The sequence below is a fragment of the Buteo buteo genome, chromosome 6, assembly GCF_964188355.1.
Source record: "Buteo buteo chromosome 6, bButBut1.hap1.1, whole genome shotgun sequence".
NCBI lineage: Eukaryota > Metazoa > Chordata > Aves > Accipitriformes > Accipitridae > Buteo > Buteo buteo.
In genome coordinates, this window is record NC_134176.1 from 30,223,237 (window position 1) to 30,248,823 (window position 25,587).

General features: G+C 37.5%; 1 protein-coding gene across 2 annotated transcripts in view; it reads right to left on the minus strand.

The window, feature by feature from the left end:
- AKAP6 (A-kinase anchoring protein 6) overlaps positions 1-25,587 on the minus strand; it is a 236,655-nt gene that overhangs the window by 66,055 nt on the left and 145,013 nt on the right. For both annotated transcript variants that reach the window (XM_075030308.1, XM_075030307.1), the window contains exon 9: positions 19,804-19,924. In XM_075030308.1, the coding sequence (XP_074886409.1) occupies positions 19,804-19,924 (121 nt within the window). The remainder of the gene's footprint in view (positions 1-19,803; positions 19,925-25,587) is intronic.

Here is a 25,587-nt window from a genome sequence, read left to right on the forward strand (position 1 = left end):
TTTTAATATTTTAAATAATTTAAGACAGACAAAACCTAAGCAATAAAAATGAGAGGAACTGCCACACATATAATGGGAAAAGAAAAAGGAAAAAGACAAATAATCCTGCTTCTGGCCACCTGCATGTGGCATTGGGCTTGCTCTTTAAGACCTTTGTAACTTCTGAGGAGTATGTGAAGCATGATCATGAAGCACCAGGAACAGAAATATGCACTCTGTTATACTGTGAAGTGATGGAGTGATATGTTATTATGAACTTCAGTTCTCTCCAGAGATGTTGGAAATGGAACAATCCAGGAGACGCCGAAAGCCGGTCTCTCTATACCTCCAACAGCTGCTGTGCCTAGGAGATACTTAGCCTCTTTCCAAATGGCCACGAGCAAGGGTATGCCTAATGCAGCCTTTTACAGGCAGGCTCAAGCTTGCCATTCCTATGCTCCAAATAGTTGCAGACTTGCAACAGTCATGTGAGGTGGAGAAATGTTATGCTCAGTTTAAAATGGGAAACTGAGATACGAATGGATGCCATGTCCAGTCTCAGGGAAGTTATTTGATGTGGGAACACAAGTCTTTTGAGATTCGCTCCAGCATTCCGTCTAACAGAACATGTTGTCTGAGCTCAGAACTACTTAACATTTTTTGGTTCACACTAGACTGAAAAAAAAATGAATTATTGCACTTATGATACATTTTAGTCATAGTAGAAAATACCTCAGCTCTAAACTCAATAAATCTTTATTTCTACAAGACATTTAGGAGCTAACACTAATAGTTACCTTTAAAAGAATACATGAATGCAGTGACACTGAACTCATTTTGTCGACTGAACAACTAGCGAGACAGAAACAAAAGAAACTTTTCCTCTGTTTCTTTGTATTTCCCTGATTTCAGGTGTCTGTTTTCAAGGATTTATGCTGCTGCTAAATGTGAACTTTGTTATTTGCTGGCATGATGAAAGCTGAAAGCTTCTTCTCATCTCTAATGGCATTCTGCCAAAATACTCTCTGACAAAACTCAGGCTGATTCACAGTTCTGAAGTTCAAGAAATTGTCATAATCTAACCTCACCACTTGTATAAAATGTGCCCTAGTCTTACCTTCTCTGCCTATACTAAGCTTTCAACTTTCTGGCTTGGAGAAAATCTTTTGGTATTGTATCCAGTCCTTATTTAAAGATGCAAATGATGGAAAATTCACAGCATTCCTTGGTAAGATGATAAATAACTAGCTTCCTTCACTGTTAGAAACTGTATGGCTTGTTTCTAGATTGAATTTATTTAATTTTAACTTCCAGCTCTTTAATCTTCTTATACCTTTTCCAATAGCTTGAATGTCTGTGAAAGCATGACGTTACTACAAGAATCAAACATGAAACCAGGTGACATGCACTGATCTTGGGTAAACTCTGTTTGGTGTTTCTGGGATTACAATTTATAGAACCAAAATATAGAGAATTTTTGCAGAGGTTGGTGAACACAGATGCAGGCACTTTGGACATTCTTAAGACTTGATTCTTCCTAGGGCTGTCAGAAAGCAAATTTTCAATAACTTGGCCCTGATATAAATGAAAAATAACAGGTTTGGATTTAATTTGTGCTTACGGATGATATTGCCTGTACTCACATTTTGGCTTTTAATTGTTAGGCTCTCCTTTCACTTAAAGATTTTTTTCCGCTTCTATGCATGCTGGAAAGAAGGATAGGGAGCAGGAGAAAAAGAACATAGTAGCAGATGAAATGGATGATATCAATGAGAATTTCACCCACAAGGAGAGTATTTTCTAGTGCACACCACCAACTACTCCAGATTCACTTTGGAAATTATAAAGTTGAAAGTGAAGTGATCTTGACAGACCAGGGAATCTGCCCCTTTGTGTTTAGCATTTTGTAATGAGCTTCTCTGAAACCAGCACACAGCATAATGCCTGTATATTAATAGACCCTGTCTTTCAGCAATTAAAAAAAGAATAGTTCAGTAAAGATACTGCAATGAAACTGTAGAAATTGGTTTCAGAAAAAAACACCGCAAGTTCATGTTGACTTATGTTACATCACTGAAATGCTAATCTCTGTGCTCTAAACAAACTGATAAACTGGTGACTATAGCATCGATGTTCAAATCTATATAACACTTGCAATGTCAGTGGATTTAGAGATTGGTAAGTTATTGCTGTTTTAATGTCTGAATTCTACGTAAAGAAGATGAAAAAGGCATGCCTTTAAAAATTGGAAAAGATACGCATATATCTGAAAAGGAAAGAAATGCTTCAAAGGACCGCAGCAGCACGAAATATCAGGACACAAACCCAGTAGTGAAGTAATATGAAGCAAATTCAGAATATTTGAATCTACTTCAGCTATAGCGAACACTAGGGAAGACATGAACTTCTGTCTTTCTGGCATTCTCTCAAGACATCCTGGTCCTGCTTTGTGGAAAGCCTATCCTGGTAACCATCCATGCCTTGATAGTTGTCTGGCAGTTCAAATACAAATTGGAAAGATGCCCATTAAGGCAAGAGATATGCTTCAAGTAACGTGTGATGATGCCTTCAACTTTAACTGTTGTCTGCCTGATTAATAGATGTTTGTTATACTATGTAGGGAACTTAGTAAGTCCAAATGAAGATGGAAAAAGGTAAGAAATAGACTGAGAAAAGGATGAGGGGTAAAGAACAAGATCCCTTTGCTTATTCTGTGTTTTTCAGATTTTTTAAGCAATGAATTCTATTGAGAATATCAGCAAAAATAAGTGACTCTGATTTTTATGGTGTCAGAACCTTTGTGAATGGTATCTGCACTTCAGTGACATAAAGTGGTTTCACTTCTTAGTTTAAGTGGCTGTACTTCCTATCTTAACAATCGTTTTAAAATTAGTGACAATTCTAAAAATAAGAAAAAGTATACCTTGTTGAATACTCCATGTTCCTAGCAGTACTAGGTTACTTTTTTCAAATCTACATCTGAGTCAACTGTTTTAGGTCATTTTGTTAGCTATTATGCTAGAGGTATAATATGTTGCTATAGAACTGAAGTTTAAAGAAATTAAAGTAATGAATACATATTTTAGAACAGGCCATAGAGCTTTTGTACATTAAGCGACTACACTAGCACTACATTAACCCTATTAAAGGTAATTTTTCCAGCTCATTGATGATTGGCATTTGGTACTGATGTTTGAAGAATTGCCATTGCATTGATTTTATTCTTTGCGTCTTTAATAAAGTGTGGAAGAAATGGCAGAGGCAGAAGTTAACTGTCCTTTGGTAAAGCCATTAAGCACTTAAGAAAAAGGTTTGAATGTTTAAACCATGTAAAAATCTTTAAGGACATTATATATGTTTTTAATTTTGGAACCTTTCATAGGCCTGAAAAAGTCCCACTAGTATGAATACATTTACATTTTATGGGTACAACAAAAAGGACCAAGTTAAGATTACAAATGCCACACTTGCACTCACGGAATAACACCATCTAGCAACAGAAGTTTTAATAAATATTATTGTACACCCTTCTCCAGCCGGGAGTGAGGGCATACGCCAACAACACAGTGGAGTAGGCCACCTGGTGGTCAAATCAGCTCATTCTCCATTTTAAGCTAACAAAAAATTAGAGGGCCGTACAAAGAAAAGATAAACACGAAAGAAGTGCATAAAACCCATCAACAAAAGCCTATTGGAACTAATGTAAGCATGTATAAAAGAGAGTGTTTCGTCACCTCATGTTAGCTTTTCTGGGAGTGGTCACTGCTTGAGGCAGGACACCAAGGTTGATTAATGTTTTCTTGTGTTAAAAACGAACAGTAGCTAAGTTCTGAGGCTTTTCCATGCCACTTTAGAAAATAAAGTTCCATAACAGGTCAGTCTATCACACTATACCCCTCAGGTCCCTAGGAAAGACCAGAAGGGAATCTGGATAAAAAAAAATTCATAACTGTTTTCCAGCGGCTTCCCTGGGAAGCTTGAACACAGGCTACACAAAAATGTTGGCCGGCATCACTACTTAAAAGGATGTAGGAACAAAGACTACTATGTCCACAGATCTGGGTCCAAATATCTTATGGCCATACAAAGCAATGACGACGGGCATCAGTGCAAGGTATTGCTGATGCTGTACATTCAGACTCTCAAAAGAAGTGGATATGAAATGTAAGGTCACTGCTGACTACTGACAAGTAGCTGAGATGCCTGAACAGATGAGTTAAGGTCAAAACTTCAGAAAGAGCCTCAACTGTTGGATGACCTGACAACTAGGGATCAGAACATGGGAGAGTGCCTAGTTTTGAGATTTTCTCAATCAGAATCTGCTGGTGTTAAAATCTGTAGCACTAGGGTAGCAAATCCTGGCCCTGGCAGATAAAGTCAGCAAGCTAAAAGATACAGCTACAAAAAGAATTCAGAGATGCAGCAGTCTCAGAAGAACCTGGAAAAGGGACCATATGCTTCAGGAGGGAAGAATTTAGAAAGCGCTAGAGAGCAAAGCAGTATGCATGTGACTGGAAATGGTGGGTGTTCTGTGCTATTTTTAGTCTTATAAAACCATAAATATCAAAATAAAAGCCTTTTCTCATAAGACCTACATCAAATTCACAAACAAATCATATGTATGATCCAAATGGTCTATGCTGATTTTAATGAAACCAAATGCCTAAACCATCAGATCTCCCATCAGTCTAGGTCTCCCTGTTTAGAGGCTACTCAGACAGTGAAGAGATGTTCAGAACATATATAGGTATACAGGGAAGAGATGTTCAGAACATATATAGGTATCCATGAGCATAACAGCTTTTAAGTGTTGTGCAAGTTATTATAGTAGTATATTTCTAGGGACTGGCTCGAAGGGAAGAAAACAGGGGAAATCTGTAGAAGATTCATTTTCTGGCATGAATTCACTTGGGTGAAGTGCAGGAAATATATTTCCTCACTGTTTAAACATGCAGGGACAAACCAGAAAATTTTAGCTATCATTTGAGCATGCCTCAGCACCAAGGTCAGGATTTTCTACCTGCTGGTTTACTATGGCAATGAAGAGCACTGTCTGTGGAAATGGTTAGTCCACAGAGAGAGAACAGCCTGTTGCTCAGCCAAGAAATAGCCTGTGGGACACATGGCTTTTAAAAGAGATGCAAAAAGCTCCTCACATATATCCCACCTATCCCTCAATAAGCAATTCTGCTTGCTGTTGCCTGTTGTAGTTGGCCAGTAATATTCTACCTCTTTTTTTACCTCTCTGGCTTCTAACAGGAAGAGTTGAATTTTAATTAATGTGAGCCAAACAGAACATTTTCCATGAAATACACATTTTATTGCTTAACATTTTAATACTCTGAGTAGCTTTGAAATGTGCCAGGAATAGCAAAGCTCACTTATTTAGCGTTTGTGCTGTTAGACAAAATACATGTGTATAGATATGTATCTTACAGACAACTGAACTAAATGAAGATATTTGTCTTTAAATAACTATATTCTCTTTGCTTTGCATCTATACTAAGTTCCTAACCGTGTTAATCTGCTTTTATGGAGGACTCAGTACTGTTGATGAATTTGTAGAGATATATCCAGCACTTGAATTGAGATTAAAAAAAAGGTGGGGCGTGGGTCTGTCTGCAGCTGGAGGCAGCAGGTGGTGTCTTAAAGGTGAGATATTGCCCATCAGGTAACTCAGGGTACATTACCTCTCCTGCGAGATAAGTGCGTTGTGCATGTGAATGGAGCAAGTTGTGCTGTTGCTTCTGGGCAAGACAGAAATTCCTAGTTTCACTGATTTCAGAAACCAGGGCTCTCTGGGCATCTCTGTTGGACGGAACACTATTTTTATTCTAACTTACCCCTACAATCATTCACTGCTTCTACCATGGTGTGAGGAAACATTATAGAGGAACCGCTCCAGAAGCTCTTTATCAGCAGGAGAATTTCGTAAAGCTTAATCCCTTCAAATAGTCTTACTATTTAAGGACTGGTATCTTGCTTCCGTCCCTCCTGCCCCCCTTTTATTTGCTCTTGGTCCTTTAACTTTTTTTTGGAGTCACTCTGTATTGACCATGGCAAAAATCCACAGGCTTTTGCCAAGGGTGCAAAAAATTGTACAAACGTTTGTTCACCTCTGTGAAAGACTGGACTGTCCTTTTGTCAAGCATTCTGCCTGTTTCCTGAGGGGCTCCTGGTTTCTCACAGCCAGCAGCAAATCCTTCAAAAATCAACAGGTGCCACTCACAGGTGACTCAGATTCTTTCAAGTTTTCTGCATTTAGATTAATGCTCCTTTCCAGGTTTCTGTTTAGGAGTTGCTGTTTCCTATGTTTAGATTGCCATCAGCTACTCACCAGAGAAAGGGTGCCTAGTCCATATTATACTGGAATACCTCTAGAAGCTAAGACTGATCAGCATAAAAGCCTACAGATACCTGAGAAAATATGCAGCAATACAGTGGCTCTGTTGTTCATTCAGAACGATATGCCAGAATGTGTTTTTGACATCACAGTGAACACCTTTGCCCTGAAAAAAAATTGTAACATGTCCCAGGCTTTCAGCATTTTGTTCAAGGATTTTGGAATCAGTTTACTCCAACATTTTCTGACTGTTAGTAGGTCATTTATCCTCTGCACTACTTTCTGTAAGTGCATGGTCTCTAATTTGCCACATTGCCTTTTTCAGCAGTTTTACTAGACTAACAGAATTCTGTTTTGGTGGACTCTAGGGTGATTTGTGGGGTTTTGTGATAACTTCAATTTAACTTCTAAGTGCTCACCTTCTTCAAATATGTTATATTCAGCTAGAATGCTAGGGAGCAATCACAGCAACTTGCTTGTTTCTTTCAGGTACCGCTTTGAATATTGCCTTCCAGTTGGAACTAGGGCTTGTACAGACCCATGGCTACGGGTGTGTAGAATTCTTGTAAAACAACTACAGTAAAGTTTAAGTGATGACATCTCTTATTTCAGGGGTTCCTTGTTGACTGACTGCATTTATCCACTGGTCTCATAATGATTTCATTGCACATCTGCAGTGTTTGGTTGCATCTCTCCAGTCTAATTTTGCTTCTTATCAGTGTTGCACTGCAGCTGGCTCCACAATCCAGCTGGTGTCAAATTAGTCATTGATCTAATAGCATAGTTGCAAATATAGCAATTGAATGCCTGGCAGCATTCTGCATTGCCAGAACACTAAGAATCTTTAGATCTGCTTAAGTCACACTACAGATATCTCCTTCTTCATTAAAACCTTAAATTCTCAATGGTTTCAGACACTATATTTTAATTTTAAAGGTAACTGCAATATTGAATCTGTCTGCCTGGCTCTTTTTCTCAAGAACATTTTTCCTTCTACTTTTCATGTTGTCTGTTACACTACCTACGTTGCATTAAAATGCATACGTTTTCAGCCAGTCTGCATCTGCCCTGCTTCATGGGTTCTTTTGACTTACATCTATGCGTGTGTTCTGCTGTTTCTGTTTTGGCACTTCTCTGGATAGTTTGGCCACTGTTTGGAGGCATGTATTACGTTGGCTTTACGTTAATGTCTTCTCTGTGAATGGGAACTGTGTATTTCACAAGTGATCCTAGGGAAGAGATAGAATTAAGAAATGTTTTGTGTCTCCAGTTACACATGGGCGCTCTAGTTTCTGGCACCATACCATATCCCCTTTTCTCTTTCTGGTATTAGTTAAGAAAACCTTTTCATAGCTTTAAATTTACTTAGAATTATTTGTATAATTCTGATCAATTCTTTTTAGAGACTAAAACATTGTTTCTACTGCCTCAAAGCAAAGCCTTTTTTGTCCAGGGTTCCAGTTTTCCTGGTGCTCAGAGTTACTGCTATTTATGTCCTATGATTTTTAGGTGTGTTTTATCTGGGTAGTCACAGATATTTCCTTCCTCTCTAATGTGACTGTTGTCCCAGATCTCATATGCTGCATTCAGGGAAATAAGATGGAAGAATTTAATAGTTCTAGTCTCAAACTGGCTCTTTAATTACTCCCTTGATTGAGTCTTGAACTTTGGCAGGCCCAGGCACCCCAGAGCTATAGTCTTCATCTGCAATGAAACCTGCTCCCTTGTGTCTAATCCTCTGGGCACCATAAGTTAGCTACCAATCTACCAGGTGTATTCATGGGTTGGTGAGGAACTGCTGTTTGGCCGTATTTACAAAAAGTCATCCCATATGTTTATTAAAACTGAATCAAATATGTATCTTCATACCCATTCTAATTTTTAGTATGCATCTTGTGAATTTTACTCTCCACTTAGCAAGGAAACTAACTGCACAAAGAGACTATAAGGCTCATGCAGCACAATGGCCATAGCATTTAACCATCACTGTTAGCAAAAGGAATAGATAGAAAGGTCCCTAGCTTGGCACACAGAGGCAAAGGTGGAAAAGAGCGGTGATTTTCATCACCTGCTTTATTGTCTCTCTTTTTATTTGTTTATTTACTTATTTTAACTATTGCATGTTTCAGCCTCTGGCATAAACACCTTACATATTCTACTAGATAGCTAACAAAAAAGAGACACTTAAAAACCATAACTGAAGATTAAATCAGGTAGAAGTTTTAAGAGCAGAATTTTTCATTGACCCAAGCTGAAGCCATAAGGAAACTAAATATTTTCAGAAAGCAAGTTGTTCCTTTTTCTTTTCTTTTCTTTTTTTTTTTCCTGGGACCTGGGGGAAAAAGTAAAAGTCTTCCATACTCACACTGCAAGGCATTTGACTATTGACTTGTTGGAGAAAAATGAACCCTGACTATAAATTACATATGCTTACTGAAAAACCAAAATGGTAGAGATGAACCTTTTGAGACAGCAAAGTGGGCTCATACGACTAACTGCTTCTCACCTCTGATGGTGTTGATTTGATCTCTTCATACATTATAACAAAGTAAGAAATCTTGGGAATTATTGTTCTTCCACCTGCATAGCAGACACATAGTCCTTGATGAAGGCCAGCAAAAACTATGTCAGTCTCAATACCTCATTCAAAAAGGCAAAAGTTCATCTTCAGACAGTTACCAACTGAAAAATTCTAACAGCAATTCTGTATCTATCATCTCCCATTTCTAAGAAAAATCAATTGGTAAAGCAGAGATGATCAAACTCCAGTGCAATGTCTGTCAAAATCTGGATGCATCACAGCAGGGTTTCAAACTGGAATATTGCATAGACATGACACAATGGTACTAAAAAACCCCTTTTTTCATGATAACTGAGTGTCAGTGAGAGGTAACGCCAAGTGAGGCTGATCTTCATAACCACTCTATACAATCAGTGGAGAGAGAGATAAGAAAGAAAAGGTTTCTTCTGAAACTATTTCAGAGTGCTTAACTTAAGCATCTGCTCTGAATCTCCCGTTAGAGGAACCTTCTTACGATAGAGGCTGGTCTGCTTAGCTCCCTTAGTAGCCTAAATTAGTCTTTACAGATGACACCTTCTCCCAGTGTATCGCTATTCAAACTATAACCTCTCCATAGCCTTCCCTGCAGCCTGTGACACCGTGTTGCTGGTCTACTCAGTGACACAGCTGGAGTATGCCCTGCACATCTGTAACAGCACCCATCATTCTGCAACAATGGGATGTGAAGGGTTCAACTGCTGTCCTCCCCCAAAAGCGTCTCTCCATAGAGCCAACTTTAACATTTACAGTTCATGATCACTGGGATTCTATAGCAACCATGTTTTCTGCATGCTAAAATATCAGCACCCACAAGAAGTTAAGAAGAACCACAGGCATTTCTCGCTGGCCACAGGAGTTGGCTGGAGCCTACCGTAGGACACCATTGGACCTCATGCAACCACCAATGCAACAACTATGAATGAAATTACAGCGACCACTTATTTTACCTTGTTTGAAAGAGAAGTTAGCACAAAATGCTGTAGCTATTTTTAGTACAATGTATTAAAAATGTATACTGTGCTGGTTTTGGCTGGGATAGAGTTAATTTTCTTCCCAGTAGCTAGTATGGGGCTAAGTTTTGGATTTGTGCTGGAAACAGTGTTGATAACACAGGGATGTTTTCATTGTTGCTGAGCAGTGCTTACCCAGAGCCGAGGCCTTTTCTGCTCCTCACCCCACCCCACCAGCGAGCAGGCTGGGGGGGCACAAGGAGTTGGGAGGGGACACAGCCGGGACAGCTGACCCCAACTGACCCAAGGGGTATTCCAGACCATAGGACGTCATGTTCAGTGAATAAAAGCGGGGGAAGAAGAAGGAAGGGGGGGGATGTTCAGAGTGATGGCATTTGTCTCCCCAAGTGACCGTTACGCGTGCTGGAGCCCTGCTTTCCTGGAGATGGCTGAACACCTGCCTGCCCATGGGAAGTGGTGAATGGATTCCTTGTTTTGCTTTGCTTGTGCGTGCGGCTTTTGCTTTACCTATTAAACTGTCTTCATCTCGGCCCATGAGTTTTCTCACTTTTACCCTTCTGATTCTCTCCCCCATCTCACTGCGAGGGAGGTGAGCGAGCGGTTGTGTGGTGCTTGGTTGCCAGCTGGGGTTAAACCACAACAGTCCTTTTTGGCGCCCAACGTGGGGCACAAAGGGTTCGACATAATGACAGATTTGATTGGTTACAAATGTATACAAAGAAATATTTTATATTGATATTTTACATATTTTCAGTATATAAATATAATATATTTTATATATATATAAAAATAAAAATAAAACACATACAAATAAAAATTCAGGAGATTATAAACTAGTGTACTTCACTGCAACTTATTTTTTATAATTTAGATAGGTATGCATTGAATGTACTGCCACTGCAAGTTTATTGAGATTTAGTGAATTTGCGTTTCATATAGAAAACCTGCTAAAAAGGTTTTCTGTGGTCATTTGTTTTTTGTTTATTTTTTAAAAAGTAACATTACAGTATTGATTATTTATGAGGTATACTGATGAGGAGTAATTGGGAAAGAAAATAGTATTTCCTGTATTATTTTTATGAAGCACAACATCATGGATAAAGCAAGTAATCCCTCTGAGTTTAGAAAAAAATATATTTTCTCCTGGAGTAGGAGGTGAAAAAATAGGAAAGTGAATTAAAAATTGGCAACTAACTTGAGGAATAGGGTAATATTATTGCCCTGTATATTTTTTGCTAGTGATTTTTTTGTCTGCATGCCTCTAAAACAGCCTAATCTACCAAGCTGCTAAAACCCCAAGAACATGTCCACACACAACTTCAAGAATTATGTTGTCACTGTGTTGCTAACACCCCTAATTTCATCTTACTTCAGTATATCATTTGGTGAGACCAGTGGGAGGCAGCTTTAGAGCACATACACACACAGACACACTGCACAGAAGGTGGTTCGTCACAGCGTGGGCCTAAACCTGTGGGACTCCTTGAGGCAGGATGCTATGGCTTCGGTAAGGTTATGTGGGCTCAGGATTACTGGACAACCTCATGGAGGAAAAATATGGACAACTGCATAGAACACACTATTGTCTGACCTGATGGAGACCTTTTTGTGTTATATAGTCATTGTATAAGATTGTAAAGGTAGTACGTGGTTTCACAGCCCAGAACAAAGGGTGTGAAATATTAGCGTAAATGTTCTGAGATGCAGTGTGATAAAGAGAAACCAGTCCTGGCTTCTCTGAATGTCTTTATTTTTATAGAGGGCTGATCACTGTTATTTGGCATCACTGTATATATGAGACTTTAAGAGTGAATTGTGAGTGCAAATTCACAAACCACTTCACGAGATGTTTTTAGTCAGCTGATTCATATGAACTTTCATAAAATCTGCCGTAATACATTAAATACTAGCCTCAGAGTGGGCAGCTCCTAGGACTCTGCACTGCTTACATGTGGTCTGCATGTGATCCACTGTGTCAGGAAACGAGAGAATACAGATAACCTAAACTCCTTTAGACAAAAGGATAAAATTTGGAAAGGTTGTGCTAAGAACAACGTAAATCAGAACACACCCATGTTTTGGAGTCTCATATGGCCTCTTTACTTGGTTCAGGGCATCGAAGAACATTGCAGCACCGGTATTGTTGTCCCCGGTGTTTGACTGCATGTGTAACAGCACAAGTATAACACCTTTTCTTAGGGACTCTTGGTCCAATCATCAGGCCAGAGTGTTGCTATACTTCAGCTATTCTTACTTGTTCATTAGAGAATGTGAATAATTTCATATATCTGAGCCCAATCTTGAGCTCCTTCTACCTTGTTTGGACACTAGGCAGTCCTAGCATATAGAAAGCAATGAAGGTTGTAATTTTCATCATCCTTTGGGGTGAATTAAGGTGCCATTTCCATTTTTTAAAAACTAAAAATGCTTGATGAACAGAAAATGGCTTTGGTTAATTTACTGCTGGACATATGCACTCAAACCACCACAGCTGAGCGTGCCAGACCATTGCTTCAGTGCTAAGTATTTGAAAATGCTTTAAGGTCACACTGCTTGGGACCTTATCCTACCATTTTATACCACCAAGGGCACAAAGACAGAGCATGTGGAGTTGACTAAGATGCTTGACGTGATGACTGTAAATTGTCCACGTTTTGCAGCTGTAGTAAGGAATGGTGATGACAGCTATGTGGTACACATTTACTTTTGTTTTGAAGTCGAATGCCTCTTTCATTCTAGACACACTGCTTTAATCTCCCAAAAGCTGTGCTGGCTTTTGCTACAAGCTCAGTAAATACTGCTTTGCTACAATGTGAAGTTCATCTTCAATGTCATGCTGGGAAGAAATGGGAGAAACCCACTTACTCTTGTGAAATGCATGAAGCCACTTCTTGCGGAAATATGGGGAGTCTGCTCCATAGAAATTACAACACTGCCTTTAAAAATGCACATTTACATTTGACATATATTATGGAAGCAACCAAGAAAATGTAAAAATATTTTTCACATTCTTTCTTTATCCATTCTCTAGACTTCCTTTGTAATTTTGTAGACATGGTAATCAGTGTTTTCCTGTTGTAATTATATAAGACATTAAAACTTAACATTTCTCTGCTTTAAGTAAGATTTTTCACCAACAATTATTTTCTCTTCTGCTTTTTAAAATATAAAATTTGCCAGGAGTAGCAAGGAATTTAATCATATTACAAAGCTAAACATATGGACCACGGAAGAATGAGCTGGTTGTTATAGGATGTGTCACAATGGAGTTTTCACTCTGTTCTCCTGTGCAACTGAAATGAAACTACTTGTGTAGAAAAAGTTAACCGATTTCATCACCCCCTGCAATAAGAGACTAGGAAACTTTGCTGTGTCAGGTCCTGAACTCATTTAGTTGATGTTCTAATAGCAGTCAGATTTTTTACTGCTGCTTGGGGTATCAGGCATTTCTGAGATCTCTCATACAAAACAGCTGATTTTCCTACCTACTGTGGAAAGTCATAGAGGTTCTTAATCCGTTGGGGAAAAAAACCCAAAACAACAGCCTAGCACATGGAAATTACTAAATTTTGTGAAGAACAGTAACTGAAGTCAGAACTTTGTGCAAAACTTAGCTCAGTCATTTTACTATACATGACAGTTAAAAACATACTACAGTGTCAAAGGCAAAGAATAATTTCCATTAAGGCATGTACCAATCCATGCATGTAGACATAAGTAAGTGAGGTAATTTACTATTGCTAATGAATATCTCCATTGATATTATTTAGCAGAATAATTTTTTTTTTTTAAGTGTTACATATTCTTTTTCAGATAAACTAAAAGCTTTCACTTTGGGACATAATTTGGGACATAATTTGGGACATAATCTGCTAATAGCATTAAATTCATATTTCAAAAAGGTGGGGATTTTTGCAAGGTAGCCTAAAAGTTTATTAGCAAACTATAATGACTATTCTGATTGCAATTAAAAAGCCCTTCCAAATGGGTCAACACACCTAAGTGCTATCTGCAATCATTTAGATTTTAACATCATGGTTATTACTTATTATCAGGCTGCACAATGAGATATTGATTACTTTTAACCTTTAGTTCTAAGAATTCAGGAAAAGCCGAGGTAGTAGCACAGCCTACCTTTCCTGTCTGGTAAACTTATGGCCTTTAGTGGAATTCTAATGATTCCTATTGGCAAGGCAAATCTGAAATTAGTTTATTCTCCTGGCTCATACGGAAATGATGACATATCTAAAAATACTGTATGCATAGCAGATTAGTAGTTACTACCTACAAGGGGCTCAATCCTGCAGTGTGCTGAGAGCTTTCTCCGAAGTGACGATGATCATCTCCCACTGACTGTCTTAGCAGCTCCATGCAGGCACTGACAGATTACCAGACAGGCAGAAGGCATCCCGGACCGTGCAGAATATGCAGCGCAAGAGCAAAAATCTTCACGTTTTCCAGTTTATAACCAATCCCCTAAGCATATTGTCCAAATATATCACTCTACAGGCTGTTAATCTTTTAATAAGTTTTCTTTATACGGAAAATCTGCTTGAAATAAAGACTGAACTACAATGTGGCTTCAGTAGGTATGCAGGACTTGTTTTAAATAGAACAAAGTAATCCAATTAAACTAATCTGTTTTACAAGTTAAAATGATATGAAGCACATTAATTGATCGTTATAGGCTGCTGCTATTTGAGCCCTCTCTCTGTGCAGCATTTGAAACCGCTTTGCACATTTGTATCCTCTAACAGCAGAGAACTCAGTCCCCCAGTTCAGGAGAATTATGGGCAAGAGAAACATATAACTGTTATGTGTTAGATTAATTTGCAGAACACTTGGCATTATTATTGCCAAGTAGTCAAATTGTTCCAAGTTGTTCCGGAAGGTTGTTATTAATAGTATGTTTTCTGAGGAAAGTTCTGTCTACTTTTGGAACTGCATTTCTGTTGCCAAGGAAACTCCTTGAAGCACAGCATTCTAGGAGCACACTGCTGCTTTTGTTTGCCAGTATCCTATTCATATCATCTAAGTAAGCACTTTACATACTTCAGCCTCCAGTTTCAAATGTCTAAGTTTTTATGTATTTATATTACTGCGTTAAATATAGTTTGTGCTTCTTTTTAAACTGGAGGACTCTTGTAAGATTATTTTAACAGTTGCATTAAAGGACGGGGTTTTTTAGTTTGGTTTGGGGTTTTTTTTGTGTTTTTTTTTTTTCCACAAGTTTGCAATAAATTAGTTTTAATTTGAATAATAGCTCCATAGGTTATAGCACTAGTCCTTAAGTGTTAATTATCTTTTCACTCTGAAATTAATGTAGTCATTTCCTACTGACTCCTCTACACCATTACTGAAGTGCTGAGGAAAACATGTCATTGAGTTCTGAGCCAGAACTGTTGTTGTGATTAATCCTGGTCACATGGCCAATCTCTGCCAAAAGGAGATCACTGAAAAAAGGTGACAAAGACAGTGATTTCCTGTCAGCAAAGAGTACGACAAGGCTGTCTAGAAGTGATGCAAATGAGGGAAACTTTCACCACGGTTTGTTTGATCCACTCAGGGCCAGAGCACGCTGAGCCAGAGCAAAAGGCACAATGGAGCAGCAGCACACCCAGAGGAGAAAACGAACTGCACCTTCCGAGGAGGGATAGCTTCCAGGAGGGAAACAAAAACTGCCGGGAGAGTTTTTTCCCCTCAACTTTTTTTTAAAGGTAGCCTTAGCTTTTGATGTGCATTTTCATGCTATTTAATACGGTGCATCGCTTCCCTTTGATGAATAGTTTAGCAGTTAACCTGTTCAAAAGGCGTGCCAACGAAATGTTTTCAAAGTCTTTGCACTACTACATAAGGGTCTTTTTCCATCTATCATGACCATCATTGCTGAAGACTTACTAGTGCAAGACTTAGGGCTTATGCAGTTTCTATTAAAACACCATACGTCACTTGTAATCAGACAGAAAAATATAATTTCTTTTATTTGATATTTTAAAAAGTTTAGTTAATTTTATTCTGAACATACTAACAATTTTAACAATCATACTGTACTTATTTAAATGGGGTTTTAATCTAACACAATTAAGTTTTGCAATTAATCTTCTGAGGAAAATGGAAAGAATTATCATTAACGTTTCTGCCTAGTATACTCATTTCTAATCTCCACAGTTCCAGTAAATACTGATTTGCTTCATTTTTGAACATTCAAGGTACAGAATTACTCAAGTTCCCACTAAAGGGCTAATTAGCAGAGTTTAAATTCTTTGGGTTTGATCCTCCAGTAACGGCATATGAATACAGCTGAAGTCAATGCAAGTTCTGTGTACTTAGAGCTTATGAGATCAGGCTCACATGCAGTAGATTAAAATGAAATAAACATGATACATTTGGCATTAAACTGAGCTATTACAGCAGTACAAAGAAGCGAGAGTCCAAAAACATGGAAATGCTCCTTTTAATTTTTTCTTAGTTAATAGATAAAGCGTTAGAGGACAAATAAACTGTCAGCAATTCATTCCGTGACTGCCATTTTATCAAACACTAGTTGATTTTCAAAATCATTAGCTAGTTTAAGACTGTAAAGCTGAAATCATTTAGGGCTATGGGGGAGCATAGTGAGGAAGAATAGTTTTCCTTTTTTGTAAATCTTTGCACTAAAATCTAGGAAATCCAGAGAAAGTCATACATACATATTCAGAGTTTAAAAAAAATACGGCTGTGCTGCTCCTGTTATATTAAGGGCAAAATAAAACCTAGTTAAAGAGAGATAATAAGGATCCTAATAAAAAACTATGACGCTCCCGGAATATTACAAAACAAAATTAAGCTGAGAGTTGACTTAAATCTATATTAAATCTGAAAATAGAGTACTGGGAAAATAGTCTAACCATGAAAATACATTTTATTTTCCCATATGCAATTTTAGCATTTATATATTACGTTATGCTGCTTTAATGTATGCTTTTCCCTTCCGATTTACCTGTTTTATCATTGCTGCTGCCCATTCATAGACTCCTTAGGGGCAATGATTACTGTTGGTAATAGTGATACCACAGCAGGCTCCCTGGCAGAGGCGGCTTGCTGAGCTGGCTCAGAGGTGCAATTACTTGTCAGCTCAATAACTGAGAAGAAGGATCTGTGGGTTTAGGAGAAGCCACCAAAATGCAGAGAGTGCAATTAGCAGGTGCACATTGGAAGTTGTAACTGATAAAGAGTAACTAAAGCAAGACCTGTGTTTTCGTAACACCCCACATCATTGAGGAATTGTGCTAATAATAGCTGCCTGAATTTTTCTTTACGATTTCTCTCCCTACAGACCAGAATGGCTGTGCTCCCTGTGAAGCATAGGCAGTGTTCCTGCCCCTTAGCTGTGAGCACTAGACCATCCGCGACTCTGTATAAGAGCCTCCAAATAAAAAGGGTGTCACTATCGATTAGATGAGAGGTTTACTAGGCTAGTTTTATAAAACTATTAATACTGGTTTTGAGGGCATGATTCATTGTTACACAAATCTCTGCAATTAAGGATGATAAAGACCGAGTGATTTATCTGATCTCTCCTTTGCTAGTGCAGAATTGTTCCCTCAATTACATTTGCTAACCTTTTCTTTTGTCTACTTTTAAATGTCTGAAATTAGGGGGCTTTCAACACTTCTTCGGGAGGCGGGTTTGGGGTTGGGGTTTGGGGTTTGGGGTTTTTTTTGAAAGGCTAACAGATCTTAATTCTATGCACTCGAGCTTTTTACATCACCTGCAAATACTCCTGCTTTATATGGACACTCGCTTAGTCATCTCTTAACCCAACTCCACATTTCTAGCTAAGTCTTTCCTTCAATCCTTAACAATTTGCTTGCTGCTTTCACTAGAAAGGTATATGCAGACAATATTCACTGTGGGAGGGCAGGCAGTCTGTTTCTACCCTTGTTCAAGTGGTTTTGCAGTGACCAGACAGGTACTTTTGAGATGGGGGGTCTATTAATTGGCAGATGACCTCCCTGCGGAAACTGCAGAACAAATAAGCTGCCTGTGCTTTGGAAGCAGTGCTGGCTTGTCTGTGTTGCACAGCCTACCGACTCAGCTACTCTCTCTGGTACAAACCTTCTGCTTTCAGAAGTGTCGTGCCTATCATAATACAGAATTTCATAACATTAAGAAACTATTACTTCCCATTTTGAATATACAGTATTCCTCATTTTGCCGCCATACTGTAATGCAAACTAATTCTTAAATTGCTGCCCTCTTTTATTCTTCTCACCATGCACTATTATCCCAGCCTTACCATCTATAATTATTCTTAATGGTTACATTTCGATATCAGAAAGGGAACTATCCTAAATAGCACCTAAAATACTTGGGCTGGCTGCTTAAGCTTTGCTTCTTTTCATATTGATGGATGGATTGTTTCCTTAAAATTTATGTTTATTGATTTTTTTAGTCTATGACTAAAACTAGTGGTTATATTAGGCATGGTACAAGCTGGTCTTACATGGACAGGCACTACCAAAACTCCTTATTTTAGATTCACAAGAAACTTTTTAGCCATTTCTGACATTGGTTATTTCTGAGCCTAGCCAAGGCCAGGAGTGTTAATTTGTGATTAAGTCTGATTAAGTATTTAGAAAGTTAGGAAAAAGACATTAGCAAAAATAAGAAATTACTGTCAAAGCAAGAAATGGAGGCCACTGAATTAAACTCACTTGCAGCCTAAAATAGTTTGGATCTGAACCATATTTCCATTTATAAACATATTTTAACTCATGTGACAACCCTTTCTCACTGGGTATTTTAAATAAAAGGACTAAAATTAGAAAGAATAAAATGCAAGAAGACCATCAAGAAATTAGGATGCCAAAGCAAGAAGAAATAAATTATATTTCAGAAATTATCAAATCATGCAATCACAGAAGAAAGGAAACAACTTCTATTTGACCTTGAATGTACCATTTATTTGGTAAGAAATAAAAAAAGCTAGAGGGTAGTTGTTTCTTGTCATTATACTGTTGCTGATTCTGTGGTTAGTTATTAATTTTATTTTTTATGATTCACAATCTGCTCTTTGAAATATGCCATATGCTCAAAGCAATTCAAGGATGACAACTGTCAGAATTACTCCAATAAAAATTGCCTAAATGAGGAAGATTTACTGCAGCCTGATATTTCTGTCGAAAGCCCCTCCTTTCTTTCCCCCACCACCCCTCAGACCCGTAGACTACAGCTTCTCAGACACACAGTGAAGCCTGAATCAATTTTAGGATCAAATCACACGTTTTGGGGAACTTCTTAAAACTATTGTCTATCTAAATAAGTGATAAAGCTTCTGGGCTAAGGCTGCTATGACAAATAAGAGAAACCATATGCATGTGTGTATATATATATGTATATGTTAGAGGAGACCCTATAATCAATATGCAAGTTCAAAATCATTTTGCTGAAATCACAAGCAAGGGTGATGACTTAACATGACAATGTCTGCTTTATGTATAACTAATAAAAATTAAATTGGAAGAGTCCTGTATCCTGGCAGCAGCAAACCAAAATCAAGGCAAATTTCTTTCTTCCCAGATGAGGTCTGAAAGGTGGATAAAAATCCAGCTGAAAGCTCCAATCAAAACACATTTTGTTAAATGCTACCATTTCATTTTTTTCCTTCATTTTGTTTCAGTCTATTTATTAATGCAGTTTCATTTATTTCTATTCATCTTGAAGACAAATCTTTGTCCTTCTATAGAATTACACCAAATAGAATGTGATAAAGGGAACTTTCTTGCAATTATGATGTCGGTGCAGCCTGTCAGCGCACAGGGGATGGAAATGAGGTTGGGGACAGGGAAGGGAATTCTAATAGACACCATGATACATACAATGAACGCAGCGATATCCTGTGAGAGAAAGACTTGTCAAGCTAATCAGATCTTCTATAGCTAGGTAAAGGCAGTAACGGTAGCGCTAACCTTGTAAAGATGCTGCTGCTGCTCCTCTGACATCATCAGGTCATGGCTGTCCATCACGATGGATTCCATGTCAATCAGCCAATCCCAGAGCTCCTGGTATTCTGAATCAAAGTCCAAAAGGCTGTAGATAAGGAACAAAATGTATTATGCATAAATACTGTGTAGTTGTTAAAATCTTGTATTAGAATAATATATTCTTGAAAACTCATGATGTTCCTAGTTATATTTCTAAAGAGACATTCTGTATTTATACAGAGTGGATGAAAATGAAAACTGAAATCCAATTTAAGCCGGTGCCATGACCTAAATTCAGAGGCTGATGCCAAATCCTGACAACTGTTGGCATACTGCATTTACTTCAAAAATTTTGAAATAGAAATCCCCCATAGATGTTGTTGTTTAATGGTTTTTAAAGTGCTGATTTTATATTGAGCAAACTTTGCAACAATCATCTTGATATAATTCGTATAAAAATATTATTTTCATCGAGAAATGACTCAATCCATTCAGCCATCCCTCTGCTGTCTATCTGCCTATCTCTGTAAATATCCTACGTTTATTTTCATGGATGAGTAGCTAGCATTTCAACTTAACGCCTTAAGATAGGCTTGAGTGAATATGGTAAGCCAGTGAGAACTAAGGCCAGATACAGTATTAGACAGGTGTTCCCTACAGACATGTAAGAAACAAAGGTAAGGACAGGAAGTCAAAACAATGAATCCTTGAATAGCCAGCAATCATTAAAATTCAAAGGAGGATCACTACGGTTTTCAACAAAATAAATCATTAGAATAAGGAGCTTAAAAGGATTAATGTGATTCTCTATTGAAAGCCTAGTGAATAAGTAAAGCATAGATTCTTCTAAAACACTGTGATACAAGACAGAAGGTACATGCTGAAAAACTGCACATTCGTCAAAAAGATACCCCTTGAAAAGGGATCTTCAAACTTGCAAAATTGGAACTAACAAAAGCCTTGTCAGTAGTATCAAAAACCTGCATATTGATGAAACAATAGTGCATGTTCCACTAAAGCTAATTTCTCCAATTATTAGCAACTTTTTTAGCAATGCCATTAAAAAAATTAGCAGTATTTCAACAGAGAAACAATAAACTAAACATGTTTTTAATGTTAATAATACTATTGCAGTTTCAGTTGTTATTAGCTAGAGTACCATATGCATGGTAATTTTGAAAGCTTATAGATAAAGTTGTGACAAGTAGAACTGTCTTTCTGCAAGAAAGCAAGCAAGAGAGAAGAAAGCATTTTCCTTCTGTGGTATTATTTTCAATGAGTTGACAACAAAGGAAGTTTTGTATAATGCACAAGTGTTGATTCCTGCTTCTGAAGTAACTCTTTAGTTTAATCCACTGTACTTAGTATACTTTTACTCAATAATTTATGAGGTGCACTTACTTAAAATTGCCTGCTGCCCTGAGAAGGTAAGCAATGATGCTATTATAAAGAAGAGCAAGCATAAAAGGGCAAGTTACTATTGTTGAAATATAATAGTTTCATTTGGAGTTCAGGGCTTTTCTCCTGTTTCAGGAGGTATTTGACTCAGATATCATTTTGAAACTAAAATAAAACTAAACTCCATTTTGAATGGTATATTTGCAGTGATACTGAATCTTTATCCCTTCCTCAGAAAGCAGTATAACCATTCTAAATCTTCAGTATCTACTGCTCGTTTTTTTCCCTTCCATCTTATCCAAATATTATCCAAAGTCATAAAGCTGACAGGCAGTTATTAAAACATATATTTTATGATATAAGAGGCTAGATTTCATGTCCTATAAATTGGTACAAATTCAGTTGGACTTGGATGGTTTGCAGCAGTGAAAAATCTAAATTAAGATATGAAGATGATGGGAAACAGAAGATATGCTGGATTCAAACACCTGCTTTGCATCTATAGAACCACATTTTAGTTACAGTCCAAACTGGTCCATTTATTGGTGTAATAGAATGAAACGATCCTTTAAAGATACATAAAAGCACTTTTCCCTGACCTTTATAAAACCCAGATAAGCACTAGGAAACAGCTAAACATTTTGATTTCTACCTAAGTTCTAAGCAGGAACTCAAGCCAAAATGAAGAGTGAGAGAAACGGGATTCACTGGAAAAAGACCAGGAAGGGATGCAAGATGTAACAGGGATTTTTTTACCCCCATAGTTTACATACTGTGACTATTCTCTTTTTTTGTTTTTCTGCTGTAAAATAAAGTCATCTGGGAGCATTTCTAAGCAAACTGTCTATGGCAGTTATTTGCCTGAGCCTAAAGATAGTGAAGTCAGCCTACAAGGCATCATCAATTTTTTAAAAAAAATTGATTGCAATATTTTTAATTATTCTAAAATAACTCTGATATTAGAAAGGAAAAAAAAAAAAGCTTTGTTTTTAAAATGTATGCCTCACATCTAAATGGATGGATCTACTGATTACTATCAAATTACTGTTTGGAAGAGTACGTAAGTTACTAAGCCGTTAAAAAGATATTCAGGAAATCCAGCAATTGTAGGATCAGTGACAGGTTAAGATTAAAATGTACCTGTCAGTATTTCTGTAGTATATTGAATATTGCTTTTTTATTCAGATTCTATTTTTTCTGGGCTTAGCAGATCTTTTTTTTTTTTCCATATTGCCACAGGCAGAATTGGGGAAAGCATAACTTTTGAAATACTGATGTGTCACAGATGCAAGAACTATAGAAAAGATTTAATTCTGGTTGATTATCCAAATCCACCAACTGCTAAAAAAAGAATAAATTAGGTCATCTGTTTATTGCAAAAAATATTCCCCCATTAGAAGTACCCAAACATTGCCAACGAGAATGCTGTAATATTAGTTAAAGGGCAGGTAACTATGGCTTCCTTAATGTGGGTTTGTTGGTTAATAAGCTAAAACCATTAGCTACATAATAACTAAAATGACATTAAGAAGTATATTTTATCTTGGTAAACAGGGAATCAGATATGCAGAGTTGCATGTCTAATCCCTTGAACCCTAAACATATTTCTTAAAATGTGGACATCAATTTATTATTTTGAATGAAAATTCATGAGCACCTTTCTCATGAGAAAACCAGTTCGTCTGTGGCATTAATAAATAAAAAGGAATGTGAAGCTATTTCCATCAGCCTTTTTCCCCATGTTTAACACACACTTCCAGTTTGTGTTATTTCTTTGATGGCATAACTCACATGGTATTTAGAAGTACTGTAAACACACTGGTATGCCTACCAAAAAAATTCAGCCAGACAAAAAATTCTTCCAAGTTTCTGGGTCGTCATTTTTTGGAACTCCTTTCATAGGTTTTTATTAGAAGGATATAGGTGAAATCAGAGTTCTGACCTTAACAGCTTTAAAATTGCCTTATATTCGGTGCATACTTGAAGCCACCTCTAATGCATTTATCTCAAAGCCTCATTCATGAAGGCCCAATACTAGGTGATGACAGGATCCCAGGATCTGGCCTTCATGTTGTGTAATATCGTATCCATATCTCCCAATAGTACCTGTATAAACTTCTCCCCAGTTTTGAGGGGATGCAATATTTCCAGCCAGACTTGCTGTAATATTTTGCAGCTTCTCTCAACTACTCTCAGTTACCACTTGCTGCCTGGCTAGCTGGTGTTCTCCTGCAGTGGATATTCATTCTCTTCTCTTTCACTTTAGCCATTTTCATGCAGATACATGTAAGCCCGCTCTATCGCTGTTGTAACAGGAGTGTCGTTCTGCAGGAAATCTGTTCTTTACACACCCACTTATATCACCCTATCTACAGATACTACTTTACCTATCTCAGTTTAGCTACCTGCACAAAGCTACCTCTCAAGTATTTCCCCCTGCTATATAAACAATTCTCCATCTACAATATCTCTTGTTCTCACTCTTCTTTCTCTTAGGCCAGACTTCCACAACAGCTAATGGATAGATACCCTAATTTTCCCAGTTATGCAAATGGCCCCTTCTCTGTAGAGATCTCAGTCTCTAGCTAGGTCATCCTACTGTGGAATTTCTGTCCACAGTTTTTTGGTCCACAGTTTTTATGTAGTAGGGAAATGTATCAACTGTATTTTCAAATAGCTGAAAGGCATTTCCACTGTGTTCAATACAATACCTCAGACTGGTTCAACTGGAAGTTTTCCATCTGAATTCAGCCCACCCTGGTTTCTGTAATGGCTAAATACATGGTATTGTATTTGTCTCCTTCAGGTCCTTGGGGCCCTTAAGCCACTCTTGAGCCTCTAAGGGCTGGGATGGCTATAAGGGCCCAGAAAGGTGGCCACGGCACAGAAAAGGTAGGGAACACTAGTAGGTTACCATTCCCAGTAATAAGCATGTAATTATGAGTGCAAACAAGTACATTTAAGAGCCTATTTGCTTTACATATATGGTATGTAGAGTTATAAACTGTTTTTTTTTCATGAGGCTTAAAGCTTTATGTCCTCTATCCTCCATAAAATCAAATGTTTGTTGATGCCTTACTCTCTTACGTCCCCCACAAAATTCCAACCTTAAGTCTTGCTCACATTCAACTGTGGCTGCAAAATTAGAAGCTGTTTTTGAATATGTAGCTCCCAGTGCACCTTTATATACATATACACACCAATTCTGAACAAATTATTTTTATGGTTGGCACTAGCTGCACTGGCGTGTTTGAGAATCTGACAGATTTCTGCATATGTAATCAAGATCTCAGTAATCCTACATAATTAGCCCACATCAACTTTTCTAAAACAGTCATCTTTCCGTATAATAAGAGGGGATGTTTACAAGGTTCATTTATCTTTACAGTCGGTAATTTAATAAAACTGTGTTTCCAAGACCTTGACATTGAGTTAACAATTGGAAAAGGAAGTTCTGGAGAAAAAGAACTCATGAACACCTTGGTCAATGACTTTCCTTGCATAGGAAACTGCAGGCAAAAGTTCTACTGTGTTTACTAGTTACAAGAAAACTATCAAGGTGAGGATGTACCCAAATAATGAACAATAGTTGGCTCCTTTGAACTGCTTTTGCCCTACACTGTTATGAACTCACAGGTATGTTCTTATGTTCACTTAGGGGAGCTAGCAGTTGGGAAGATATGGTTTTCAAAATACCTTCAAGAAAAAGCCTTAAATCAGAACTACAAGTTTTCTTGGCTGTGAAAAAGGGACTGGCAGCAAGATTTCACTTTAGCATAGTCCAGTAATTAATTTGTCCAAGGGTCTTTGCTCAAGCTATTAAAAAAGAGTGCTTTTATATATACACTTACATATATAAAATATGTATGTGTGGGGCTATGTATGTTTACATTTATTAAAAAACAGACTGAGAAGACCAAGTCAAGGGAAAACAGTTAAAATTAAAGCTTTCTAGAAAAGTACAAAACTGGGATATTTGAAATGGTGAACTATAAGCAAATGGCTTCATATTCATATTTCCTAGTCACTAGTAGAATAACGAATACAGAGAATTGTCTTGCAGAGGTATAAATACATTATAAAGTTGCTTCCTTGGAAGATGCTAAGAAATCAAAAGAGATGAAGCCATTGGAGGATAAAAGCCTGAAGCAAAAGGACACATTACATTTTTTAAAATCAAAACAATGGATTGCTATTAAATAATGTTAAGTAGTCCTATGAACAAACCATGATTTGGATAAATTATCCAGAACCCAATATTTTTTGCATTCATATATGAAAAAAATAAATATAGAGAGAGAGTTTTCCCCTGCCTCTTGGCCTAGGAAGAAAAATCCTGGTTAACTAGAAGTAAGAAAAAGTATATCATGT